We start from the raw sequence: 27030 nt of genomic DNA on the forward strand, positions 1-27030 counted from the left end.
CTGGTTCAATCCCTGGTCTGGGAAGACCTCTCTTAGTTGCCCTGGAGCACCTAAGCCTGTGTGCCACAACTACTGAGCCAGTGTTCGGGAGCCCGAAAGCTGCAACTACTGAAGCCCATGCCCTGAGAGCATGTTCTACAACAAGAGAAGCCACAACAATGAGAAGCCCGTGCACTGCAGCTAGAGAGTAGCTCCCGCTCACCACAGTCAGAGAAAGCTCGTGTGCAGTAACAAAGATCCATCACAGCCAAAAAATAAAACAAATAAATCTTAAAAAAAAACCCACAAAAACTTGGTTCTTACAGTGTGACAAGTTCTATGACAGAAATGTGTCTGGGGTCATGGGGAGAAGAGGGGACAGGGGAAGGTCTGTCCAGAGAACAGCTGTGTGGGGGGGAGGGGAGAAGAGGGCTTGTGGGAGGGGGCAGTTTGGTTGCATCTCTAACATTTTCTTTCTTCAAAATTAAAGCGAGAGCTGAAGCAAAGACGGCAAAATGCTAACATCTGTGAGATCTGGTGGTGGGCACATGGGTGTCTGTTATTCTCTGTACTTTTCAGAACATTTGAAATGTTGCATAATGAAAATTATTTTGAATTGCAAAAAAAAAAAAAACAAGAAAGCTTGGTGCGTCAGAACAAAAAGAAACCCTCTGGAAACCACATGAAGGCTGGCCTGGAAAGTGGGGAGGTCGGCTGCAGGCTCCTGTGACAAGAGGAGCTCATGGTTAGGAAAAAGGGGAGAAAGGCTCACCCAGCAGCCTCCTGCCTCTGATGTGCTATAAGGGTGTATGTGTGTGCATGTTCAAGAACAACCCTACCTTTGTAACCTCAGGCCTACAGGGAGCCTGGAGGCACAAGCCTGCTGAGCTGGTGCTGTCCTGGGGACGCTCAATGGGTGGGGGAAGGGGCCACAGGCCTTCCACCTGGTGTGCCAGCTGCCAGCGGCAACACATCCGGCCTGGCGGGCCACAGCACTTCCTGCATATTGGAGTCCCCCCGCCTTCTCACTTATCTGGCCCAGAGAAGAAACTGGTCAGTTCAGTTCAGTCACTCTGTTGTGTCTGACTCTGTGACCCCATGGACAGCAGTACGCCAACCCTCCCTTCACTGGCTCCCGGAGTTTACTCAAACTCATGTCCATTGAGTTGGTGATGACATTCAGCCATCTCATCCTCTGTCGTCCCCTTCTCCTTCCGCCTTCAGTCTCTCCCAGCATCAGGGTCTTTTCAAATGAGTCAAGTGAGAAGAAACTGGTAGGCTCTTGGCAATTCCATCGAGTCCACCAGGGCACCTATGCATGTACTGTTTGGCCCAGTAACTCCATGCTGAGAACCTTACCTGTCCCAGCTGTGTATCTGGACACCTGTGCCATGAGAGTCTAAACTAGGTTATGGGGAATTCTTGGGTGGTTCACTGGTTAAGACTCAGTGCTTTCACTGCCGAGGGCCTGGGTACAATCCCTGGTAAGGGAACTAAGATCTCATAAGCAGCATAGCATGGCCAAAAACAAACAACCGCCCCTCCCTCACAAAACTACGTGGAGGGAATGTGTTAATAATAGCACTGCAAGGGGGAATGTAGTAACAGGTGACAGGAAACAACCCTGATACCCATTGCTCAGGCATAGGGGGAGATTCTTAGGCATCTATGTAATGGAATAATAGGCAGTCATAAAGAAGGGAAAAACACTTTACAGACTGGTGTGCAAAGTTCTCAAATTCTGCTGAGTGAAAAAATACGGGATGCAGAACAGTGTGTGGGACATGATACCACCTGTATTAAAAAGGTGGAAAAGGAATGCTTCCACACATTTGCCTGTATGGGCCTAGGTTATCAGGAAATTGCTAACAGCGGTTACCTCTGCGAGGGCAATGGGATGATGACTTAAGAGATGAAAGGTGAATTTTGATCTTTAACTTAAAAAAATTTTACCTTTTGTATCAAATTTCAAACTTTTTTTTTCCTTTAAATGTAAACTAACATTACTTTGCCAACAAAGGTCCGTCTAGTCAAGGCTATGGTTTTTCCAGTGGTCACATATGGATGTGAGAGTTGGACTATAAAGAAGGCTGAGCGCCGAAGAATTGATGCTTTTTGAACTGTGGTGTTGGAGAAGACTCTTGAGAGTCCCTTGGACTGCAAGGAGATCCAACCAGTCCATCCTAAAGGAGATCAGTCCTGGGTGTTCATTGAAGGACTGATGTTGAAGCTGAAACTCCAATACTTTGGCTACCTGATGCGAAGAGCTGACTCATTTGAAAAGACCCTGATGCTGGGGAAGATTGAGGGCAGGAGGAGAAGGGGACGACAGAGGATGAGATGGTTGGATGGCATCACCGACTTGATGGACGTGGGTTTGGGTGGACTCTGGGAGTTGGTGATGGACAGAGAGGCTTGGCGTACTGCGGTTCATTGGGTCGCAAATAGCTGGACACGACTGAGTGACTGAACTGAACTGAACCAAACACTCCCAAGCCCAGGCCCCGGTGTCTGCGATGCTGACCAGGGACCAACGCAGACGTTGGCCTGGGCCCAGCTTATTGATGGGCTGGTTTTCAAGAACCACAGCACTCTCCTCCCTCCACACCCAGAGCACTTTCTATTTGTCCTGTGGGGGCCAGCCACGTCCTCCGATGAGACTGGTGCTTGGGGAGGACACTGAATGGGACTGAAGCTTGTAACACAGTATTATTTAATATATTTATTTATTTATTTGCCTGCACTGGGTCTTTGTTGTGGTATGAGTGACCTAGCTCCCTGACCAGGGATTGAACCCAGGCCCCCAGCACAGGGAACGTGGAACCTTAGCCACTGGGGAAGTTCCTTGTGTCACTTATTATTCTTCAAATTAAGAACCCTCAGCTCTGTCTCCTGAGGGGGCCGCCCTAGTCTACCCTGACTCCATCCTTGCATCCCAGTCTTCCTATGGGCCACTCTCTGGTGCCTCACAGCTACACGCCCCATGCCCAGCACAGCTGCTAGTCTTGCTCTGGGATGGTCATGTACCCTACGTGGGTCAATGAGTCTCAGTTCTGGGGCTTCTTTTCCTGGGAAAGGCAGGCTGTCTTTCTGCTGGGTCTGCAGCTGGCAAGATGCTAAGCTTGGAGCTGCCAGCAAATGAAATGATGTACAGGGAAGTGGAACACCTCCAGGTGGGCCTGAATGTGTCATTTATGATAGCCAGCATGTAAGACTGCCTCTTCATTTATTTATTTATGTTCTTTTCGTGCACCACGAGGCATGTGGGATCCTAGTTCTCTGACCAGGGATCGAACCTGTGCCCTCTGCACTGGAAGAGCACAGTCTTAACCACTGGACTGCCAGGGAAGCCTTGTGACTGCCTTTTTGAGGTGGGTTTTCTGTCACTTGCAACCAAAAGACTCCAGGCAAAAACAAATTCCTGATGGTTTCTTTGTCAAAACTGGGATGACATGGCCCTTTCTGGTTAAGAACCACTCTCTCAGGAGGTGTGGGAATGAGTGAGTAGAGCTCCCCTACTAAAGCACAGACAAGAAACATGGGGGGCTGCCTGCCTGGGCCAGCCGTGTCCCCTCTCTCCCCACCCCCAGGCTCCCTGGCTGCTGGAAGCCAGCTTTCCTGACTTCCTGTGCATGCAGGGGGCAGGGTGGGGCATGTACCTGTAGCAGACGTTATCAGTGCAGGGGTTGTGGGCCCGGATGATGATGAAGACGTGCTGAAAGTGGGAGCGGATGTTCTTGGGGGTGAACGGTAGCGCCCCAGGCTCCTGGAAGATGATGGTCACGATGTCGTTGCCTATGTGCCTCTTTCTCAGCAGCTGGTGGTGGGGAGACAGGGGTGGGGGAGAGGAAAACATCAGGGTAGGCTCCAGGTTCATGACCCGCCCCGTCAGCTCTCTGCCGGCTCCCGCCATGCTCCCCTTCTGCCCCAGCCACACCAGCCTCCTGCTGCTCCTTGAATGAATCAGAAACCTTTCCTTTCCTGAGGCTCCCGTGGACCATCCAGAGGCCTGGAACTTCTTCCCCCAGATCCCCACATGGCTCGCTCCTGCCTGCCCTCCTTCAGGTCTGGGCTGAAATGTCAACCTCCACAAGGCCTTGACTGACTGTCTTACCCATGGGGTCACCCCCTCTGCTTTTCTGCCCTCGTTAATTAAGTAATGGTGTGTTACTCGTCCACACTCATCTTAACAAGTGGCTGCTCCTCTTCCTTTTGTTTCTCGTTTCCCACTAACATGGCAACTCCTGGAGAACAAGAATTTTGTCTGCTTTGTTCACTGCCAGGTGCTTTATCCTCAATGCCGAGAGCAGGGCCTGGTACACAGCAGGTGCTCAAGAAACGTCAGCTGGAGGACAGCACGGTCTGGCAGCTTTTGACTTGCTCAAGGTCACATTCATGGACACTGGCAGAGGCAGCCTCAAGACCACTGGCAGGGCCCATCTCTGGCTACCTGAGTTGAGAAGGTTGGGGTGATAGCCTCAGATCAGCCCACAGGAACCCCATCATTTCCCCCCTGCCTGTCATGGCCTCTGAGAAAAACTGTCATCTTTAAAGGCGATGATGTACTCTTGGCATTTTACTTCCTTGCTAAAATTAACATTGTTCTTTTTTTTTTTTTGGCCACACTGTGTGGGCACGTGGAATTTAGTTTCCCAGCCAGGGATCGAACCCGCGCCCCCTGCAGTGGAAGTGCAGAGTCTTAATCACTGGATGTCCAGGGAAGTCCCACATTGTTCTTAGGTATAGAAGTTTAGCCTTCATGTAACCATTAGGAATTCCCGCCGATGGAGGGGGTTGCATGCAACTCTATGTGAGGTGGCCGGGAGTGTGAAATCTGGTCACACTTAGCGGCACAATGCACACTGCTGAACTGTTAGCTCTCTGTGTGTTTTACACAGGATTAAACTAAACTGCTAAAGTACCCATTTATTGTGACCAGCCCTGAATCAGTCATCTTACACCCACATATGAAAGCTGTAAGCTCATTTCATCTTTACAACAAGTCCTGTGAGGGATTAATTCATCTGACCTCCTTTGGTTGAGGAGAAAAGTTAGGTTCACGGGGGTTAAACGTCTTGCCCTCAGTCCAGAGTCATGGAGGGAGGAGCTGTGATTTGAACCCACTTCTGCTCGACCCCACAACCCAAGCTTCCCCCACCATGCCTCCAGGAGTACGTTCAGCTGCTTCCTGTGTACCTCCTGCGCTGGGCCCTGCCGTGAGCTCTGGTTTCACACACAAGTGCAGGGTCCTTTCCCAACAACCCTGAGATATGGGTGCTATTGTTCTGCCCATTTCAGAGGAGGGACCTGAGGCCCAGGGAGGCGAGATGACACAGTGAGGAAGTGGCAGACAAAGAACGCAAACTCAGGTTCAATGAGAGCAACGCTCTTATTGCTGCTACCAGGAGAACTTTCTGAGAATCCCTGACGTTTGGCCACTTTCGGCCAGTGGAACATGCACTGTCACCTGCAGTGGGGTGGTGTGTGTGCTCAGCTGTGTCCGGCTCTTTGTGACCCAATGGACTGTAGCCCACCAAACTCCTCTGTCCGTGGGATTCTTCAGGTAAGAATACTGGAGTGGGTTGCTACTTCTTACTCCAGACCATCTTCCTGACTCAGGAATAGAACCCAGGTTTCCTGCATTGGCAGGTGTATTCTTTACCACTGAGTCACCTGGGAAACCCCATACCAACAGGAAAAAATACATACACTTCCTAAACCATCAAAAGTCTGTGGGGTTTCTGTTCATGAGAAACTGCTCCTGGACATGCATGGCGTATCCAGGAGAGGCCCTGGCGGTGCGCAGTAGCTGTTGTGCCCACCTAGCATCTCCTCCTCCTCCAGGCAGCCGTGTCTATCCCCTTTGGGAAAGCATTTCCCACTGGCCCTCTCTAGGGGTAGGCACATGCTTCAGGTTTGGCCAATCAGTCTGTTCTATCCCTGCCCTGGGCCTGGCAAGTGGGTGGTGCAATGAGATTCAGCCCAGAAACATTTCTGGGATACTTGCAAGGCAGAGCTCTCTTTCTCCTGAGGGAGCTAAGCTGGTGGGATGTAATAAGGTGAGGGCTGCCACTCCTTGGGAAGATCTGTGAATACAACCACTAAGAATAAAAGCAGAGCTGAGAAATGGGAATAACTCCTGACACTGTCTGAGCCGCTGGTTCCAGCCATATCTAAAGCCAGCCCTCTCCTAGTACTTGACAACTGTTGTTCAGTTGCTCAGTCGTGTCCGACTCTTTGTGACCCCATGTACTGCAGCATGCCCAGGCTTCCCTGTCCTTCACCACCTCCCAGAGCTTGCTCAAACTCATGTCCATTGAGTCACTGATGCCATCCAACCATCTCATCCTCTGTTGCCCCCTTCTCCTCCTGCCCTCGGTCTTTCCCAGAATCAGGGTCTTTTCAGTGAGTCAGCTCTTTGCATCAGGTGGCCAAAGTATTGGAATTATACCTGAGAATCATATAACTCGGTAAATCTCATTTCTTGCTTTTGCTCATTCGATCTGTACTCTGTCACTTGCAGTCAAAACAATGTTGACTGATTCACTTGGGTCTTTCCCCACAGGACCCCTGATGACTCAAGAGACCCTTGAGAGGAGCTGGGGTAGTAGGGTGGCTAAGGAATAGCCAAAACAAAAAAGTGACATCGAATGACACCTGACCCAGTCTCCAACCCCCAGGTAACGAGACCGTGGTAGAGAGGGTCTCCAAGGCTGAAGGCCTCCACCTGCTGCCTGAGATGGCGCCAGGAGAGCGGGTGTTGGGTGGGCAGCTGGCCAAAGGCCGTGGGGAGGGAAGCTGCTTTGGGTTCAGCTGTGCATCAACCAGAAATCACTTGGAGCCCCCACCATGGGCCCCACTGACCTGCTGCCTGTTGTTGGGGGTGTACGGGAGCAGGGTGGAGACATGGAACATGATCTCGTAGTCCTGGTACGTCGTGTAGAGGGAGTGGGTTCCCGTGGAGTCAGCTGAAACAGAAACACCAGTTAAGCACCACGTCTCCAAAACCTCTGGGCTCCTGCCATGTCCCACATGCCATCTGTGTTAGTTTTTAAGTCGATGTTTTCATTTAACTTCATCCTTTAAAGTTCAGTAAATTTAGAGATGTGTCTGGTGGTACGGTAGTTAAGACTCTGTCCTTCCAATGCAGGGCACGTGGGTTTGATCTCTGGTTGGGGAACTAAGATCCCACATGTCACACAGCCACAGTAACAACAATAAAATTTCAGTAAATTAAGATACAAAGGAAATCTTATATTAAGCACCCACCAGACTGGTAAACATTTCAAAGTCTGACAGTGCCAAGGGCTGGGGAGGGTGTGGAGCAACCAGAACCCTTTGTGCGGCTGGTGAGGTGTGTAAATTGGTACAATCACTTAGGAAAACTTTACTAATAGTTACTGAACCTGAAGACAGGCATCACTGATGACCCAAGCACTTTATCTCCTGGGATCACAGCCTAGAGAAATCATACACGAGTGCCCCAGGATACGGATACAACTGTTCTCAGTCTGTCAGTCCCAGGGATAAACAATTCATACTGTGGAAAAATACACAGCCATGAAAATGAATGAGTCACAGCCACCACATGGGCAAATCCTACAAATGCAATGCTGGACGAAAAATGCCAACACAAAGGAGCTCAAACTGTATAATTCCATTCACATTATATCCCCAAACAGGCAAAATGGATTATATTATTTAGAGATGCATATACAGATTGCCAAACTACGAAGAAGAAAATGATAATCCTCAGTGTCAAGACACGTTCCTCTCTAATGGCAGGGTGTAATAACTGGGGCGAAACATGCCTGATTGTGGACTCCAAGGGAGAAGCTGAGGCACACGGATGGAGTGACTCACCCCAGGACTTACACACTACAGTGAGTGGTGGGGCCTGAACTGGAACTCAGACTGATTCCAGAGTGTTTTCTTTTTTAAAAAATTTTTGGACATGCCACGCATGGTTCTTTTTTGTTTTTTTCTGGGCCACTTGGCATGTGGGATCTTAGTTCCCCAACCAGGGATTGAACCCGTGACCCCTGCGCTGGAAGTGTGGAGTCTTAGCCAGTGAACCATGAGGGAAGTCTCCAGAATGTTTTCTTAATAGTATTCAATGCTGCCTCTTGGTCCTGCATGCGAGGCCCCTGCCTGCCTCCCTCAGTTCGTCCTTCCCACTTATTCCCTGAAGTCTTGGGACCTCAGGGTTTTCGCATGTGCTGTTTCTTTTTCTTGGAATGCATCTCTTGTTCCTTCTTTGTCTATTTTATTCCAACTCACCCATCTCAGGTCACACTCCATGCTGTCCAGGCCTGGGCCTGACACAAGGTCAGGTTCCCAGTATTTTCTTCTATCACCGTGAACTGCTCCTTCCTGTCCAGGCGGGACAGTCAGGACGTGGTTTCTGCTGCACATTTCAGTGACCCCACAGGCGGTGCTGCAACTGACTCCAGGGTGTCACACTCACCCTGGAGGCCTGTGCTTTGGCCCCTTAGGACCTCAGCTTTACTTAATTGTAGGTGCGAGGGAAGCAGCAACAGAACAGACCGAGGAATGCCTGTTCTTGTGGGCTGACATCCCAGGGGATAAGCTGTGACAGGTGAGGTCACTGAAGCCATGGTTGGCCAGCACCAGGGCCAGGTGACCTCCAGGTGGCTGCGATTTGGGAGACTGGCCAGGAGCACTGTGTTCCCTGGGGTCCTCAGGCACAGTGGGCACCACACAGGTGTCTGTGGCCGTGACCCCCTCAGGACCCCTCTGGGCACACACGTGCTGGTGTCTGGGAGCACAGGTGCTGAGACACAGTGCAGGACAATCTTCAGGCTTCATTAGAATACGTGACACCCTTGTCCAGAGTGCCTGCACCACCCAAACTGTCACCAGCCGAGTCCTTGAGCGCCTGCTGCCCAGCGTCCTCCCCAGGGTATCACCAGGCCTTTGGACCATAGGCCCATGGGTTAAGTGGGCTGTCAGGGCTCCCCCCGCCAGGCCACCCACCGCGGCCACTTACTCTTGACGTCCAGCTGGGCGGCGTACTTGGTGAAACCCTTCAGGCAGACCTTCTCCCCAATGAGGGAGAGGAACTCCTCGAAGGCTGGGCCGGCCTCCTCATTGTTGTACATCTCCTCCTCCGAGCTCTGGCCAGCCTTGCAGTAGAGGACGCCCACTTTGTGCTTCCGGCAGAGCTGCAAAAGTGAAAGCGGTGTCAGGGAGGCAGGCCAGGCAGAAGTGAAGGAGGGCGCGGGACAGAGGGGGCTCTTCCCGGCTGCTGGGGTTACATGGGGGTTCAGTGCCGCAGTCGGAGAAGAAAAGAGGTGTGGGGGCATGTCCTGGCTGTCTCTCTCCCTCTCCACATTTCCAGAGAGGCACTGCAAGGGGCGCTGCCACCACGCCCAGGCTTTCTACACAAGGGTGGAGGGTGGCGCTCTCTCGAGGGAAAGACGGTCACCCTGGCCGTCTTCCCACAGTAGGTGGGCTGGAACTGGCTAAGGTTCTGCAAAAGGCAATTCTGGAGTGCTCAGTGGGGTTGACGTTATTTTTTGGGGGGCGAGCCCTGGTAGCCATGTTTGTTTTATATGTCCCTGATGCCCTGGTCACTGGACCACAGACAGTCACATGACCTAAGCATGGGGCCGTGAGAGGCTCTTCTGGGACTGAGGGTCAGCTAGCCGGGGCCTGTACAAGGCTCTCATCCTAACAGCACCTCTGGGAGCTGTGGGAGGGCCAGAGAAGCAGGGGGAGGCAGTATGCAGCGAGGGAGCGGAAGCACTGACACACACGGGGACCCGGTGGCTGCCTCAGGCCTAGACTATCTCCCTTGGGAGTCCCAGCAGTCACGTGCCGGCTCCTGGTAGCCCTAGAACTTGATAGAAAGCTCCTCCTCTTACTGGAACTAGTCTGAATGGGTTTCTGTTTTTTGGAAGAAAAAAAAAAAGTGAGATGGAAGAGGGTCGGGCAGTGAGGCTGCAGGCTGCTGCCCCTGAGCCCCCATCCCTCCCGGGCCCTGGCTCACCCCTTGCTCGTCAAGCTTCAGCAGCTGCTCCGTCACCTTGGGAGTGTTGAGCGCCAGGCGCAGGCAGTGGATGTTGAGCTCGGGGATGACATACTCCAGGGCGTCCCGCAGGGGCAGGCCCCGCCCGGTCCCATGCTTCATGGCGGTGGGTGTGGCGTCCTCCAGGATGGAGCCTCGCAAGGTGGTGAGCTGCTCCAGGGAGAAGGAGGGAAACGAGGCTCTCAGGACGCGGGAAGGAACGAGAGAGGGCCCACGAGGCTGTTCTGTTCTCACAGCAACATGTGTGATGGTCAGAAGCTTGGACTCTGGGGCCGGAAAGCACTGGGTCTGAACGAACTTGAACTTGCTGCCCCTTGGCTGAGAGATCCTGACCAAGTGACTTCCTATCTCTCCACCTCAGCTTCCAGAGAGTGTTGGGACAGTGGATGGAACAGCCTTTGTTTGTTCAACAAATGTTGTCCCAGCGCCCTCTTTAGTGTGGTGAAGAAACAAAGACCCCTGTCTTCCTGGAGCTGATACGCAGGTGGGGAGGTAGATTGTGCCAGGTAATAAAAGGTACAGTGAATAAAATAGGCACTACAATGTCAGCACACTAACACACACTTTTACTGTCGTTATCACAACAATACGTGTACGTGTATTACCATAATGTGTACTTAGTTGCTCAATCATGTCCAACTCTTTGAGACCCCACGGACTGTAGCCCACCAGGTTCCTCAGTCTGGAATTCTCCAGGCAAGAAAACTTGGTAGCCATTCCCTTCTCCAGGACCCAGGGATCGAACCCGAGTCTCCTGCATTGCAGGCGGATTCTTTACCGTCTGAGCCACCAGGGAAGTCTGTTACCACACACTCTTAGGTAAAACACCTGCCTGCCCCAGACACTAGTACCATTGTGGGTCTTGAACGGTAGCACTGGTTTCCTGTCAAAGTCACCACCAATGGCTCTGATTCAGCTGGTTGGTGGTGGGGCCCCACCTTGTATGTGTGTGTACATGTATGTGTGTAATATGCACACAGTTACATATCTGTATATTTACATACCTATTCTCTTTTAATACTTCTCAGGAAATTCTGATGTGCAGTCAGATTTTAAAATCTTTATAGTCAGTGGAAAAGGAAATGGCAACCCACTCCAGTATCCTTGCCTTGGAAATCCCATGGATAGAGAGGAGCCTGGTTGGACTACAATCCATGGGATCACAAAAGAGTCAGGTATGACTTTGCAACTAAACAACAAGTTAATTTTTTAAAAAGCTGAAAACATCCTATACAATAAAAAAAGCAATACTTCAGAAAGAAATACGTTAGTGTTGTTTTAGCAGGTTGCAGAGCAGGTTGCAATTTATACTGCAGCTGAATGACATGAGAATCCTACATGGTCTTCACCACCTTTATCTTTCTAGTAGAAGCAATATGACACAGAGGTTAAGAATGTGGACTCGGGACTCCAACTGCCCAGGCTCAGATTCTAGCATGAGGCATGCACCCAAATCTCTCTGTGCCTCAGTTTCCTTTTCTATAAAAAAGAAGTGATAATAACAATATGTTAGGATTGCTTTGAGGTGTACAGGAGTTAATACTTTTGAAGTCCTTAGAGTAAGTGTTTGAGACACAGGAAGGGCTCTATGTTAGATACTATCATTATAATGTGTATTTTTTGAACTGGGCTGCAAAATGAATAAATAAAAGGTTGGCAACCAGTATTCAACCCTCACTTCACTGCTGCAGTGCCTTGCTTTGGTTGGGTTGTACGTTTTTCCACAAGTGATTTGGATCTGGCCCACTGCCTGCAATGTTTTACATTTCTAAATGGTTGAAAAAATTAATATCGTGTGATGTGAAAAGTATATTATATTCAAACAAGTGTCTATAAAGTCAAGTTTTGTTAGAACACTAATAAAAAAACACTCGTTTGTTTTACCTGTGGCTGCCTGCACACTACTTTAGCAGAGTTCAATAGTGTGAAGAAGACCATGTGCCCCACAGAACCTAAGACAGTTACTCTCTGGCACTTTACAAACTTAAGTTTTCTTAGAGCTGAAAGCACTGTGGCCAATACCAAGGTGTTTCAGAAATGATGAATATACCAATTTCTGGGTTGTTGCTGTTGTTCAGTCACTCAGTCGTGTCTGACTCTGCGACCCCATGGACTGCAGCACGCCCAGGCTCCCCTGCCTTTCACCATTTCCCAGAGTTTGCTCTAATTCATGTCCACTGAGTCCATGTTGCCACCCAACCATCTCATCCTCTGTCGCCCCCTTCTCCTGCCCTCAGCCTTTCCCAGCATCAGGGTCTTTTCCAATTTGTGGGTAGGTGGAGGTTTCTTGCTAGATCTTTGTTATATGCATTATATTTATATGTTATGAAACTAAGCATTCGAAGCTTTTTTCCAAAGATACATGTTTTAGCTGCTGGACTGTCATAACAAATATCCTGATGGAATGTAACAGTAAATTATGAAACACACATTGTCTAAATTGCTTAACAAAACAAAACCTTTAGTCAAGCCAATCACAGCCATCGCATTCCCCTTCCCCAGATGCTGCTTTCCAAGTTTCTCCTACAGGTGGCCACATGGCTAGATCCAGGCCATGAAATGAGAAGGAAATTCAGCTTGGGGAAGACATCTGTGGCAGATTCTCTTTCTTGGTGAAAGATTTTCTTCCCTGGTTTAAAAAGCCCCTTTCCACCTGCTCATTTTTTTTCCTAAGGATGTTGGTATGAGGATAAGATGTCTGGAGCTGTGACAGCAACCCTGGGATCATGAGGAATGAGACAACAACAACAAAATCACATAGAAGTCAGTCCCTGCCACTTCCTACCTCCAGATAGATATTTAAAATAACCCTGTATTTGTTTTGGCTATAGTCACGTTTTCTGTTACTTTGCAGACAAAGTAATTTCTAACAGATACATCTTAATAACAAGTCACATTTATGAAAGCACAGTTCAACTGCACTGTATTCAGGCATGACAGTAGTTATAACTACTAGTATATGTATAGGTCTGTTGGGGGAGGGGAATGTTACTATCTCCCTCTTACTGATAAGAAAACTGAAGCTCTAAAAGGCTAGGTGCTTTATCCAAGGTCACCGCAGCTAAGTGGCTGAACCAGGATTCCACCCTAGGTGTGACGTCTCCAGAGCTCATGATTTTTCTCTTTGAGTAATTTTTTCCCCTCTGAAATATAATGTACTCCAGAAGAGGACACCACACATGTAAGTACAGCTCAAGAAATTAACACAGAGTGAATATCTAGGTAATCACCACCCAGATGAAGAAACACACTACCAGTCTCCAAAAAACTCTTTTGTGCCCCTTTTCACCTCCTTAAAAGCAACCCGAGGCTCCCTGGTGGCTCAGTGGGAAAGACTCCACCTGCCAGTGTGCCAGACGCGGGCTCCATCCCTGGGTCAGGAAGATCCCCTGGGGAAGGAAATGGCAACCCACCCCAGCATTCTTGCCTGGAGGATCACATGGACAGAGGAGTCTGGCAGGGTATAGTGCATGAATGGGGCTGCAAAGAGTCAGGGACCACTCAATGACTAAACAAGAATAAGAGGAATCCTATCCTAATTCTTCGCACCATGATTTATTTCTGCCTGTTTCCGGGCTTCATGTGTCTGTATTCATTTCTATCTGGCCTCTTTCTCACAATGCCACAGCTATAAGATGGGACCAGGCTGCTGCAAGAGGCTGCTGTTTCTACCACGATGGATTTAATCCATCCTACTGATGATGATCGTGGAAGCTGCTTCCAGTGTTTGACAACTGCGAACAGTGTTGTTAGGAACATTCATGGAAGCACCTCTCAGAGCACACGAACACATTTGCGTCTGGGTTTATACCTAGCAGAGGAATTGCTGAGTCACCAGGCATGTTAATTTTCACTTTTATGGAACTGCCAAACAGTTTTCCAAGTGGCTGTGCCCATTTTCACACGCCAGCCCTGCCTGAGAGCCCCTGCCGCGCGTCCTCACTGACTCTAGCTCAGGCTCCCATCCACAGAGCACTGCTGGCCGCCGGGCTACGCCATGTCCTGGGTGAGGCACCGAAGCTCCAGCGTCACTGCAAGATGACTCCCTGGTCTACAGCAGGACAGGAAAAAAATCCTCCCCCGAGGGGACTGCTGTGAGCACCTGAAACACGTGGGGCTACAACTTAAAAAGACTGAGATGGCTCAGCGTTAACTGGAAAAACACGCTCACCCTAAGTCAACAGACGCAAGAGACAGCAAAAAGAACATGTCACAACACTGCCTCTAAACACCCAGCCTGACCTTGCCAAACAGGACCTGGGCAAGAGGCATGCGTGGAAAGGAGATGATCTCATGGCTGGGAGTTCCCAGTTATAAACAAACAACTCTCTCTTATCATAGGCAGGGTAGTCTTGAAATAGATTATGAAAAGCCACGATATGGATGCTTTGCTCTGTCAAGCTGGGTGGCCCTGGGATTGTGAATTTCCACTCATGGACCCACAGGATCAGTGCCTTTGAATCCTGCAGACACTGTCCCACAGCGCCCTCTGCTGGAGACAAGAGACAGTGTGGCCCAGAAGTCCTCGTTTTCTTCTGCACTGGAGACAGGTGGCCTACCGTCACATTTTTGGCTCTGAAGACTTGACCAAAAGCCACCAGTCGCAAAGCTCCCAGATTGTACTTCTCTGCTAGGGATAATAAGTAGGGCACTGGCAGGCTTCAACGTGCGGCCACCTCCGCCCTCCACCTGGTCCTGTCCTACCTGGATTGTGACAGCAGCCTTCCCCTGGTCTCCCTGCGACCGCCCTGCCACCACCTGACTCCAGTCCGTTCTTCCCGTAGCAGCTTGAGTCAGATCATGTCTCTCCTCTGTGCAGAAGGCGCTGACAGCAGTCCATCTCTCTCCCAATAAAATCTACACTCACCACTCGGCCTGCAAGACCCTTGATGCCACCTGGCATCATCTCACTGAGCTGTTACAGGGCCTCAGGACCACGCCAGCAAGGAGGTTCCCACCCGCGCAGGCTGTTCTCCACCAGCCTCCAACTCAGATGCACCCCTGCCTTCCTCTGTGCTGGTCCACTCTCCCAGAGTTCTTTCTGGGAGGTCCCTTGGGAATCTGTCTGCCTCGGTTCAAATCCTGGCTCTTCCCCCTTTTCCAGCTGTGTGACTCTGGCCAGTTGCTGAATTTCTCTGTGCCTTTTATCGATAAAACAGGGAATAACAGTGCCTGCCATAAAGGGTGGTAAAGATTCAATACAAAGGGCTTCCCTGGTGGCTCAGTGGTAAAGAATTAGCCTGCCAATGCAGGAGACGTGGGTTCAATCTCTGATCCGAGAGGCTCCCACATGCCTCAGACCAACTAAGCCAGTGTGCCACAACTACCGAGCCTGTGCTCTAGAGCCCAGGAACCGCAATAAGAGAAGCCATCACAATGACAAGCCTGTGCACCGCAACGAAGAGTAGCTCTGATTCCCACAACTAGAGAAAGCCTGAAAGCACCAGTGAAGACCCAGCCCAGTCAAAAAAATAAATTCAATAAGAAAAATTTATACAGAGCTTATTACCACTCTATCTGCACAAAGTGAGCACTCAATACATTAGCTGCTGTCACAGTACACAAATGTATTTACACAAAGCCATATGTGTTGTTAGAAACGTAAAGAAAATTTAACCTTATTAGGAAGCTACAGTTTGTTTTTTCCCCTCACTTAACAGTATGTTCTGGAGATCACATCACACCAACCGAGGTACCCACTGAACACAAGTAAGGTCCCAAATGAGGCTCACTACTACCCTTGTTTTCTGCACTTAAGCCAAGATTCTTCCTTTTCTACTGTGTATACGTTTAAATTCTGTTTAAATTCTTAATGAGTGACTGTTACTTTTTTCAGTAAAGAAAAAAAGAATCCAAACCTCTAACCCTAACAAAACTAAGGCTGTCAAAAACTCGTGTTAGGGAGCCAAAGGGAACCCACTGGGCCAGGGGGCCCCTGGCTACTGGCAGTCCCTGTGTCCAGCCAGCCAGGGGCTCGGGGAAGGGCTGCCCTGGCCCGGACCTGGAGCTTGTCCTTTCCAGGCTCAGGGTGGGTGAGGCTGACGTTCTGGTGTGTGGTACCAAAGCCCAGTTCCAGTCTGTTCCCGCCTTGGCGGGAAGCTTGGTGCTGCCAACGCTACCGTCCCATCTGCTGGGAGACGTGGGCCCACTCTGTCTCCCTGGTGGCCGGGGGCGGCCATCTGGGGTGGGCCAGCCAGCTGGCTTGAAAAACAGCTTGGGCCCCTCGCTCTGGCCCCCAAGACACGAGTGCGTAACAGCAGAAGAACAGAACTCTGTCAATGAGCTTGACCTTCACTCCCCAGCATGGCCCTCTGACCTCTCGGCAAAGGGTGACAGCCACAGCCTCAGCATCATCACAGTACCTTCCGCTCAGAGACACTTGGAACCCTGCAGCCGTGTGCTACCAGCTCACATGTGCCAGTCAAGGGGACCCTTCCTGCCTTTCCTGGAGACAGCGCGCAGACAGTACAGGTCTATTTTACAGATAAAGAAATGAAGGCGTCCAGGGGTAAAGCCATCTGCCTAAGGTCACAAGGCTGGTGAGTGGCAGAGCTCAACCGAACCCCAGGCTGTCTGTTCACAGGGCCAGGATTCAAACTCAGCCCTAGAGTGAGTGGCTAGAGGTTAAGAGCATGGGCTGGAGACGCAGGCAGTCTGGGTTCCTATCCTGGCTCTGCCACTGCGGACCCTGACAAGTGATTATCTCCCTAGGCCTCGAGAATCTTCATCTATAGAAGAGGGACCACGGAACCTACATCAAGGGGCTACTGAGAGGACATGAAAGGTCAATGAATATAAAACTTGGAACAGCACATGTCAGGAATATGTGCTGAAAGTGTTACCTAGTCTTATTACCATTGTCCTTACTGCTTTTGGGTTATGTGACTCCTCTGCTGCCACGGCAGGAAGGGCCTTTGCTTTTTTTTTTTTTAATTAAAAAAATATATTTATTTGGCTGTGTTGGCTCTGAGTTGTGGCATGTGGCATCTAGTTTCCTGACCAGGGATCGAACCCAGGCTCCCTGCATTGGGAGTGTGGAGTCTTCGCCACTGGACCACCAGGGAAGTCCCAGGCAGGACCTTTGGAAGGAGCAAGGCAAATCTTGCTGGCCTCTGCCCCTTCCTCCAGATGACAAGATGTCCTCAGGCCCAAGTGTCCAACAGGTGGCTCTGTGAGGGGCTGGGTCCAGGACTGAATACCCACGTGGCCTGCACATGTGTGAGGTCAGAGAAGGGCCCATCTGTGACTGTGGACCTCACGCTAGACCAGAATTAACAGGGTTGACTGGAATGTGACAAAGGGAGGGGAAACTGAGACCCCTGCCAAAGGCTAACTGCGGGCTCTCCCCAAGTGCCAGGCCCAGCACTGCCTACTTTATACGGGCAACCTCACCAAGCCTACACCACGGGCCTGAGAGACTGGGATCCCATGGAGTGAACAAGCTCTGAGAGAAGTCATCAAAGTTTCACGACCACTAAGTGATTGTACCAGGCACTTTCCTGCCTCAGGACTTTTGCACAGGTTGTTCCCTCTACCTGGAACGTTCTTTCACATGTCCCTATGGCTCCTTCTCTCATCTTCTTTAGGCCCATTATGCAAATATTCTGAGTGACAACGCCCTTGACTATCTTAAATAGTCAACGCCCTTGACTATCTAAAAATCTTACCACGTCCACACTTATCTCTTCCTTGCTTTCTGTTCCACCTTGTCATCATATGCCACAGTGTATAATTTACTAGGCTATCTATGTATTGTCTGCCTTCCCCACGGTCCCATGAGCATCTCTGCTGTATTTACTGCAGCTTCCTCAATGCCCAGTGCAGGGCTGGCTGGTGGTGGTGATGAGTGAATCTCTGTCGAGTGGAGGAACTCCACACCTGTGTCCCTGAGCTCCAAGGACCCTGTGTCCAGCCTGGGGTGGCTCAGAGACTAGTTTTTATGGGTACTGGGGGTGGGAAGTGTATGGAAGTAGGCATAATCCAGTAAAGGCACCAAATCGGTTTCAAACCTACTGAAGAGGAAACACAGAAAAATATTACACCCTGACCTAGCATCTCCACGACTCTCAGTGTGCACAACAAATTCTGGGGGAATTCCCTGGTGGTCCAGTGGTTAGGACGCTGTGCTTTCACTACTGAGGCCTGGGTTCAATCCCTGGTCAGAGAACTAAGATCTTGCCAGCCACCGAGCATGGCCAAAAAATCCCCAAAAAACAAAAGAAAAAACTAAAAAAGCAAAGTCTGGTACATTAAAAAAAAAAATCATTCTACATGTTCTGTCTTCATGGAAAAAAAACAAACACACACACACACAATAAAACGCTGGCATGAAACTGAGCTCATAACTCATGAATGGGTCTGATGTACATACAGCCTGAGCTGAGTCAGAGGAACCCAGAGGTGGCCGAGGGGTGGCCAGGGCAGGAGCTGACACCTTACCCTGTCACCCACTGAGGGTGCTCTGGGCAGGTCCCCTACCCTGACTGTGCCTGTTTCATCATTACAATGAGAAGGATTATAGTGCCTTCACTGTAGAACTGTCATGACATTTAAGTGAGTGAAGTACATACCAAGTATAGAAAATAACTGACACGCAGTGTGAAGTGAACCTGCAATATTACAGCAGCTGCAACATTGTTCATTAGCATATGACTGCCGCTGTCACTTCACCTGGCCGCTCCCCATATGTCAAACACTGACGCAGTGTGAGCTGTCACCTCACATTCTGCCCTGGCGCTCATCTGGCCAGAAAGGCAGGGTAGGGGGCGATGCAAGGGAGACAGAGGGGATTGTGCCCACCTGCGGGATGGACACCAAGTTTTGGGGGCTGCCTCCCTTGTGTTGCCACAAAGCCTCTGTGTCCTCTCTTTCCCCCTCAGCGGGAAGGTCTTCATGAGGGGATGGGGCCGCGGCCCTCAGTGCAGCATCTGCCATCTGGATGAGGTCCAGGTTTGGCCGGCCCCACAGCCAAACTCCCTGGCAGCGGCTGCCTGCTGGTCCCCATGTCTGCCAGGAGCAAGGGGGATGGGGTAATGCATGTGGGGAGAGAGATCAACTTTGGGGGTCTGCCCAGCTGATGTGCGTGCTAAGTCGCTTCAGTCATGTCTGACTCTTTGCAACCCCAAGGACTGTAGCCCGCCAGGCTCCTCTGTCCATGGGATTCTCCAGGCAAGAATACTGGAGTGGGCTGCCACGCCTTCCTCCGGGGGATCTTCCCGACTCAAGGGATCAAATTTGCATCTCTCATGTCTCCTGCACTGTCAGGCAGATTCTTTACCACTAGCGCCACCTGGGAAGCCCAGCTGATGATTGCCTCTGTTCTGAAGTCTTCCTTTGGCTTTTAGAAGTCTCCATCGTTTCTGCTGGCCTAGCTCCCTCTCCTTTTGCTGAGGAACTGCCTCTTGAGCACTGCCAGGTGGCTCTGACAGAACCATCAGTCACAGTGCCCTGCCTGCCCCTGGACCCAGGGTGGAGCATTCCTCTATCATCCCTGATGACAGTGACTGGCCTGGGGCATGGGCTTGTGATCCATGCAGGGCCAATCAGAGTTCTTCCCAGAGCTCCAGCAGGTAAGAATGTGGAGGAGAAAGTATGATGATGTAGAAGACTTGAGCAGCTGGTCTGTTTGCAGAAGAGAATGACAACCCATAATGCAAAAAGTGGCAGAGCCAGCTGAGTGGAAGAGATAGGAAGACAGAGCTCTGGTGACGTCATTTGAGTGCCTGGATCCAGCTATGCCTGAAGCCAGTCCTACCCCTGGACTTGCAGTTTCATCAATCAATTCTACTTCTGGCTTAAAGCAGGCAGAAACTGGGACTTCCCTGGTGGTCCGGTGGCTAAGACTCAGCCCTCCTAATGCTGGGAGCCTGGGTTTTATTCCTGGTTGGGGAATCAGACCCCACATGCTGTAACTAAGAGTTCGCATGCCACAAGTAAAGATCTCGCAAGCTGCAATGAGCCTGGCAGGCTCCTCTTTCTATGGGAGCCAAACTAAAAAAAAAAAACCCCGATAGAAATAGATTATCTGCTACTTAAAACTTAGAGACCTAATCACACGGGTGCCCAGAACAGGCCTCGTTCCTTAGCCACAGCTGACCTTTATTCCAGGGGAAGACTTGGACCTAGCTGGGACAAGGGGCTCCTCTATTCTGAATGGCAGCAGCGGGGCTGGGATGTTTTGAGCCCATCAGCAGCAGTGCCCGCTCCTAAGAGTCCCCACTTCCTATCCTGCCTGAGACCTGCGGCCTTCATTTGCCTTTCCACTCTGCAGGACACCTCACGATCCTGAAAGAATCGCCTAGAGTTCTCCCTTTATTTTTTATGCTCACCACCTTCAACCTTTTGCAAATGTCAGAATCCGGGGCTCTGCAGTCAGACCCTCCGGATTCTAATCTTGGCCACTGATTCATAACATGTCTCGGAGTCGTAGTCTTCTTGTCTGTAAAATGGGGAGACTGACGGGATGGCTCTTGTGAGGCTGTGGGAAGGATTACAGGAGTTGAAGCAGGGGAAGCGCCTGCTCACAGAACCAGGTACTGAGTAAGGGCTCAGGGATGTGAGTGGCTGTGATATACGTCATGGTAACGTGAGTGGCTGGACCTACCTCTCGGGTCCGGAATATGATCCTGTACTGGTACTGAGGCCCGTGTTCCTTGTGGTCCTCCAGCTTCTCTCGCTTGATGCTCACGGCCACCGGCCCGAGCTTCTCGTCCACCCCGAAGTAATTGGCATGCTCTGAGAAGGAAGAGCAAGGAAGTTCAGAGTCAGCTCTCTGGGAAGGAGGGGTGACGCCCCACGGCAGGCCTGCTGAGGGGACAGCCAGGGAAGGCTCTTGTGTGCCCTGTGGGGTCCTGGTCACACAAACCTCATGCCACACTCGGTAGAGAGACCATGAGAGGTCAAGCCCACCTCACTGCACCTTCTTGCAGTCACAGAAGTTTCCTAAATCTCCATGCTCTCATCCAGGAAAAAGGGGGCCCGAGTGCTAACCGCAATTCATAAGAGGTGATGTGAGCATGAACTGAAGCTACAAATAAAAAAAAGCTTAGTGCGGTGCCTGCCTTGTAATAAACATAGCCTCTCGTGATTATCTCGTATTTGCAAATGTTCAGCAGCTTAGCTGCCAATTAGCCCTCGTGAAGCAGTTACGATCCTAGTCTAAAAAAATAAGATTCTAGATTAAAGTGCCTTCTGCTTGGCTGAAATCCGGGCCCTGAACTCATTAGATGTGGCCCATGTCACTTGACAGCATTCTCATTAGTACAATGGGATCAGGAAGGACGGATTCACATCTCAGCGTGACTGTGAAGATTAAATAGGTTAGTAAGTGTGGAGCACAGAGCCAGGCGCAGAGGGAGCAAGTGAGATATGTTGGCTATTACTACCCTCAGGGCATGGTGTTCATCACAGAATAGGACCATAATTCAAGTCCCTAAGCATCACCTGTATCTAGCCATGCTCCAATAGATACAGGAAACTTCAACACTACTCTTTTTTTCCTTATGGTGACTGAGCCTTTAACGAGTCATGGAAGAAGTCATTTGTTCTCTCTGAAATGACAGCTGTCTCTGCTTTAAAAAAAATAAAGCTACTATCTTACAATCTTTCCAGGCAAACAGTTCTTCCTGGTGTCTAACCCAGGTATCTCCTGCTTCTGGTGCATGCCCACCAGCAGTCTGTCTCAACTTCAGTCCATGAAGCTGGCATCTACACACTGCCAGAAATTTCTTCCCACTCCAGTACTTTCCATATTTAAAAGAGGGTTCCTTGTCTCATAAGATACTCTTGGTGAATTAAAGGCTTATCTAAAGCTCAAATAACATTAATTAATGGTTCCAATCAGAACAACACCTGCAGTGGGTTAGACAATCTCAACTGGTCGGAAAACAGAATAAATGTGCTCCACAGATATCAATCTATCCCTGAAACATTGGCAGGGGCTATTATGCTTTCCCGGAGAAGGCAATGGCAAGCCACTCCAGTACTCATGCCTAGAAAATCCCATGGATGGAGGAGCCTGGTAGGCTGCAGTCCATGGGGTCGCTACGAGTCAGACATGACTGAGCGACTTCATTTTCCCTTTTCACTTTCACACATTGGAGAAGGAAATGGCAACCCACTCCAGTGTTCTTGCCTGGAGAATCCCAGGGACGGGGGAGCCTGATGGGCTGCCGTCTATGGGGTCACACAGAGTCGGACAAGACTGAAGTGACTTAGCAGCAGCAGCAGCATTATGCTTTCCACCAATGCATACCCAGTACCCGAGGTCCTAGAATATACTAGGCACTCAATAAACACTGACCAATGACTAACATTTCTGAGTTCCCAGAGCTACAAAGAAATCATTTTTTGAAAGAAAATAGCTTCTTTCTAAAGCTCCATGATAAGTACTTACTACCTGCCTGATGAAGAACCGAGTATTTTGATGTACAGTCTTCTTTGATCCTTACCACAGTCCTTCCGTGTAGATATTTCTATGCGCTAAATGAAAAATATGTGTTCTCTGCTGGTCAGGTAGAAAATTAATATAAATGCAAAACCAGATTTTTCAAATCCCCTCAGCTGAATATTCTGGCCACTAGGTTTGTAAATTTCAAAGAGAGACCCTGTCAACTTCTCCCACGGGTTGTGGATTTGTCCATATCTTCCTGTAGCCGTATTAGTTTTTTATTTATATACCCCTCAACCAGGTTACCAGGTACACAACTATTAGACTTTCTTGGTAAATTTAAAAAAAATCTACATGACACGGTCCTTTTGGTTCTTCTAACAAACGCTGTTAGCCTTGAAGTCTATTTCGTGTGATACTGATGTTGCCTCATTGGTTTTCTCTTGATTAGCACTGGCTGAATTTCTTATTTCATCCTTTAGTTTCCAATCTCTGTGTCACTTTTTTTCTGGGTACATGACGCTGCTATAGTCATCTCTGTTCCTCACACGAGGACACAGAGTCTAAGGGGTAAAATGTATCATGTAGCTAATAAGCTATGAAATATACATCCCAAGCCCAAGGCTGTCTGACTCCAACACTGGTGGAGCGCCAGAGACTGTACTCTGGACAGAGAGATGACCCAGTGGGATGACATTAGTTGCGTTTGACTAGGACACTGCTTTACAAAAAATTTTAAATTAGCTGTGGAGTACTAGCTGCCTATTCATTACCTATTCTTCCCTTCTTCTTAAGAGAAAACCTCTGTTCTTGGAGGAAGAAAAGAGAGAAGCTATGTCTTACCAACATTTCCCAGCTTGCCTTGCAGACTGGAGTGGCCAATAAACAGAAGCAGTTGGCTAGGACTTCTGAGAATGCTCTTCTTAAAAGGAGCTGACTTAACAAAAAGGTAGGGGAGGGGTCCTGACTTGACAAGAAATTTGCTATTCTGTCTGAATCCTTTCCTCCTTCTCTTTGGCTGGAAACATGGATGTGATGGCTGGAACTCAGGCAGCCATCTTGAGCATCAGGAGATCACTCTAAGGGCTTGGAGGCTAATGCACTAAGGCTGGCATTCCACTGATGCTGAGGAGTAACCATACTAGCCCTGAGGTGCACATCTCTAGACTTTTTTATGTGGAGAAAAATAAACTATGTTATTTAAGCCTGTTACTGGCAGTTATAAGCAATTCTGAATTGACACAGGAGAATCCATATTCAAAAACTCTGAATTTCAGGAGAATCTAGATAATTAGAAAGGATGGCAACACTGGGTTTGTCTACACTTCCTGGATGACAACAGAGAACAGGCGTTCCCCTCTGCTCAGCCCCTGCCTGGTCTGCCTCCCTCTATTGTTTCCTGCCTGGCCTCTGTGGCTGCCTGGATTTGTGGTCTTTGCACTATGCTCTGTTGCCTCTGAGGACTGCCTCATCAGCATCAACGAGTTTAACCATGTGTGATCCCCATGTTAACACCCTCCAAACATCAGCAGCTCCACCTTCTGTGGGGATCCAGAACCTGCCTACTTCCTCACTCCTGGGCTCCCATCCTAGACTTGCCCATCACCATTTCCTGCCTGGACTATTGCAATAGACTCCTCCTGGGTCTCCCTGATCCTCTGCCCCTACTGCTTCCTTCCCCAGAGGGAGGCTGTGAACACCTGAGTCAGATCAAGACCCTCTCCTGCTCACAATCATCCTGTGACTCCATTCCACTTAGGGTGAAAGTGAGAGTCCTCACCACGGCTCACAAAATCCCACGGGATCTTGTCTCCTTTCACCCTCTGTCACGCACTCTGTCCCAGCAACACTGGCCTCTATCCTATTCCCCCAATGTTCCAGAACTTGTGTACTTGTTTTCCGTGCCAGGAATACTGTCTCCAATCTCTGCAATGTTCCCTCCCTCACCTTCTTTAGCTCAGTATTCAAAGGGCACCCACCTAGAAAGTCCTCCCTGACCATTCCTTATTGAAAACGGTATACTTTACATATTTATCTAGTATAATTGCTTGTCTTACCCCTCTAAAACACTGTATGCTAGGAAGACAAAATTTTTGCTTTAAACTGGTCAATACTGTATACCTTGACTCTAGAAAGTGCCTGACACGTAGCTGAACGCAGCACATATTTGCTAAATGCCTATCTATTGTCTCTTGCAGCGTAAAGTGTGAAGCAACGTGTGAAGCGTGTGTCATGAGACGGGGCTCCCTGCGTCCCTCAACCCCTCTATGCGGGAGGTCTTGCCTCTTTCGGCATCCTCCGTGCCAGGGCAGGACGAACACAGAGAATGAATGCACACTTGAGAGTCTCAGAAACAAGCAATGCCCCACCCGCCCGTCCGCCCCGCACGTCACCTTTGCCCACGAAGTAGTCCTGATAGTAGCGGGCGCCCAGGTCCACGTGCTCGATGCTGTACTGCCGCGGGCGACTCTGCGTCCTCTGCTGCTCCTTGGGCACCTCCAGCACCGAGATGCTGGCGTTGGTGCGGTAGGCGCTCAGGGTGGGCTCGGGCGGGCGGACCTCACCGCCGCCCCCGCCTCCGCCTGGGGAGCCCGCGGCCGCCCGGGAGAAGCTCACGTTGCGCTCGCACTCGCCGCCGATCTCGTTGCGGAAGTGCGGGCAGCTGAGCAGCAGGTCGTTGCTGGTGTCGTCACCCAGGTCTTGCTCCAGGTTCTCCTTGCAGTTCAGGTCCTCCGTGCTGGTGAAGGCGGGGTCCAGGCCGCCGAGGCTGTGGGCCCGCGAAGCCGTCAGGGACGCCATGGCCGAGGCGGCCGAGGCCCCGGTGGTCGTGTTCCGCCGCTGGGCCGTGGACGCCCGGTTGGCTGCCGCCTCGTTGAGGTCGAACAGCATGCTCTGCACGTCGAAGTGGGCGAAGCTCTTCTGGCAGACCCACGGCCGGCTGGCCTCCGGGGGGCTCCGGCCGTCCTCGGCCTCCCCGGAGCACCGGGCCGCTTCGCCGTCAGCTCGGCTGCTCCGCAGCTTCCGGAAGATGGACGAGTCCACCTGGTCCCCGCCGCCCAGGCCCCGCGCGGGCTTCTTGCGGGCCTTCTCCTTCTCTTTCAGGGGCTGCAGGGGCAGCAGGCTGTCCTTGGTGGGCTGCCCGTTGCGGGCCTCCCCCTTGGCTGCGCCGCCGCCGCCGCCCCCCGAGACGTGGGGCCCGGAATCGGCCCGCAGGAACTCGGTGAGGCTCGGGGTGCCCCGGACCTCGGGCTGCTCGCTGCGGAACTCGTTTAGGATGTCGAAGAAGCTCTGCTCGGGCACGCCCTGCACGTCGATGGAGGACGTGCTTCCGTACTCGCGGAAGAGCGGCAGCGCCCCCGTGTGGCGGGCCGCCCGGGGCTCCGCCGTGTCCTCCGCGTCGCACTCGCTGAGGGTGATCTCGCTGCTGCTGCGGTTCCGCAGCGGGAGGAAGGCCCGGCCGGGGGATCGGGGCCACCCATCCTGGAACTCCACATCCTTAGACCGCCTCCTGGCGAGTCGGTGCAAGGCTTTGGACCCTGAGGAAGCCGGGGTAGGGGTAGCGGTGGGGGGCTGTCCGTTCTGTTGTGCGCTTCTCATGGCATGGGCCGCCTTCGTGGCCTTGGTGCCATCTGCGTCCAGGGAGGGGCTGGGGTTGTTCTGGTCTCTCAGGGCCTCCCGCTTGGGCGGCCAGTCGGCCACCCGGGCGCGCACGCCCATCTTGGGCATGGCGGGGGTGGTGGGGCTGGGGCGGGTGGGGATGCTGACCGTGCTCTCGCCCACGGGCTGGGGCACGCTGCCGTTCTGCACCCAGAATCCCAAGGGAGCGTAGTCCCCTGTGTGCGGCCCGGGCAGGACATCGGCCGCCCTGGCCCCACAGCCGGCTGCCAGGTCCACACCATCACTGGGGATGGGCCGATAGGTGGTCATAGTCCACGGGCCCTGGAGTGCTGCTGGCCCCTGAAAGCTGGAGACTAATTTTATGGGGTCCCCTGGCTCTCAGCCATTGTTCAGGGCCACCAGTCCTAGGATGAAGGATGCTGGCCCCTGAAGCCTGATGGGAAGGTTGTGAGCCTGTGGAGTCCAATTCTCCACCATCGCTGTGGACAGCAGTGCCTGGACAACCTCTCGAGGCAGGCGCTGTCTCAGGGCCTCCAGACTGAGTGGGTCAGCGGGGCAGAGCGAGCAGCACGGGCTGCACGGGGGCCTTCCCTGCCATACTGAAAAGGAAGAAAAGACAGAAGTGAGATGTGTGGTTACTGCTGCCACCGAATGACTTATTTTTTCAACTTATTAAAAACAAAAACAACTTTTATTATGGAAATTTTCAAACGTACCCAGAAGCAGAGAGAAGAGCATGATGAGCCACCCTACCAGCTTCAACACCATTAACTATTTCTCATTACTTCCATCTGTTCCCCCACTTCTCCACGCTGTTTTTGACAGGATTGCTGTTGTTTAGTCGCTCAATTGTATCCAACTCGTTGCGACCCCACTGACTGTAGCCCACCAGGCTCCTCTGTCCATGGTATTTCCCAGTCAACAATACTGGATTGGGTTGCCATTTCCTTCCAGAGGATCTTACCAACCCAGGGATTGAACCTGAGTCTCCTGC

General features: G+C 51.0%; 1 protein-coding gene across 12 annotated transcripts in view; it reads right to left on the minus strand.

Annotated features, from left to right (window-relative positions):
• SIPA1L3 (signal induced proliferation associated 1 like 3) overlaps positions 1–27030 on the minus strand; it is a 260357-nt gene that overhangs the window by 80193 nt on the left and 153134 nt on the right. For all 12 annotated transcript variants that reach the window (XM_055412268.2, XM_055412270.2, XM_055412262.2 and 9 more), the window contains 6 exons: positions 24812–26635; positions 20634–20764; positions 9992–10180; positions 8990–9164; positions 6844–6947; positions 3639–3796 (listed from right to left, as the gene is read on the minus strand). In XM_055412268.2, the coding sequence (XP_055268243.2) occupies positions 3639–3796; positions 6844–6947; positions 8990–9164; positions 9992–10180; positions 20634–20764; positions 24812–26345 (2291 nt within the window). In that variant the 5' untranslated portion in view covers positions 26346–26635. The remainder of the gene's footprint in view (positions 1–3638; positions 3797–6843; positions 6948–8989; positions 9165–9991; positions 10181–20633; positions 20765–24811; positions 26636–27030) is intronic.

Source organism: Moschus berezovskii, chromosome 22 (genome assembly GCF_049115385.1).
Source record: "Moschus berezovskii isolate FMDL1 chromosome 22, NW_MosBer_1.0, whole genome shotgun sequence".
In the NCBI taxonomy this organism is placed as follows: domain Eukaryota; kingdom Metazoa; phylum Chordata; class Mammalia; order Artiodactyla; family Moschidae; genus Moschus; species Moschus berezovskii.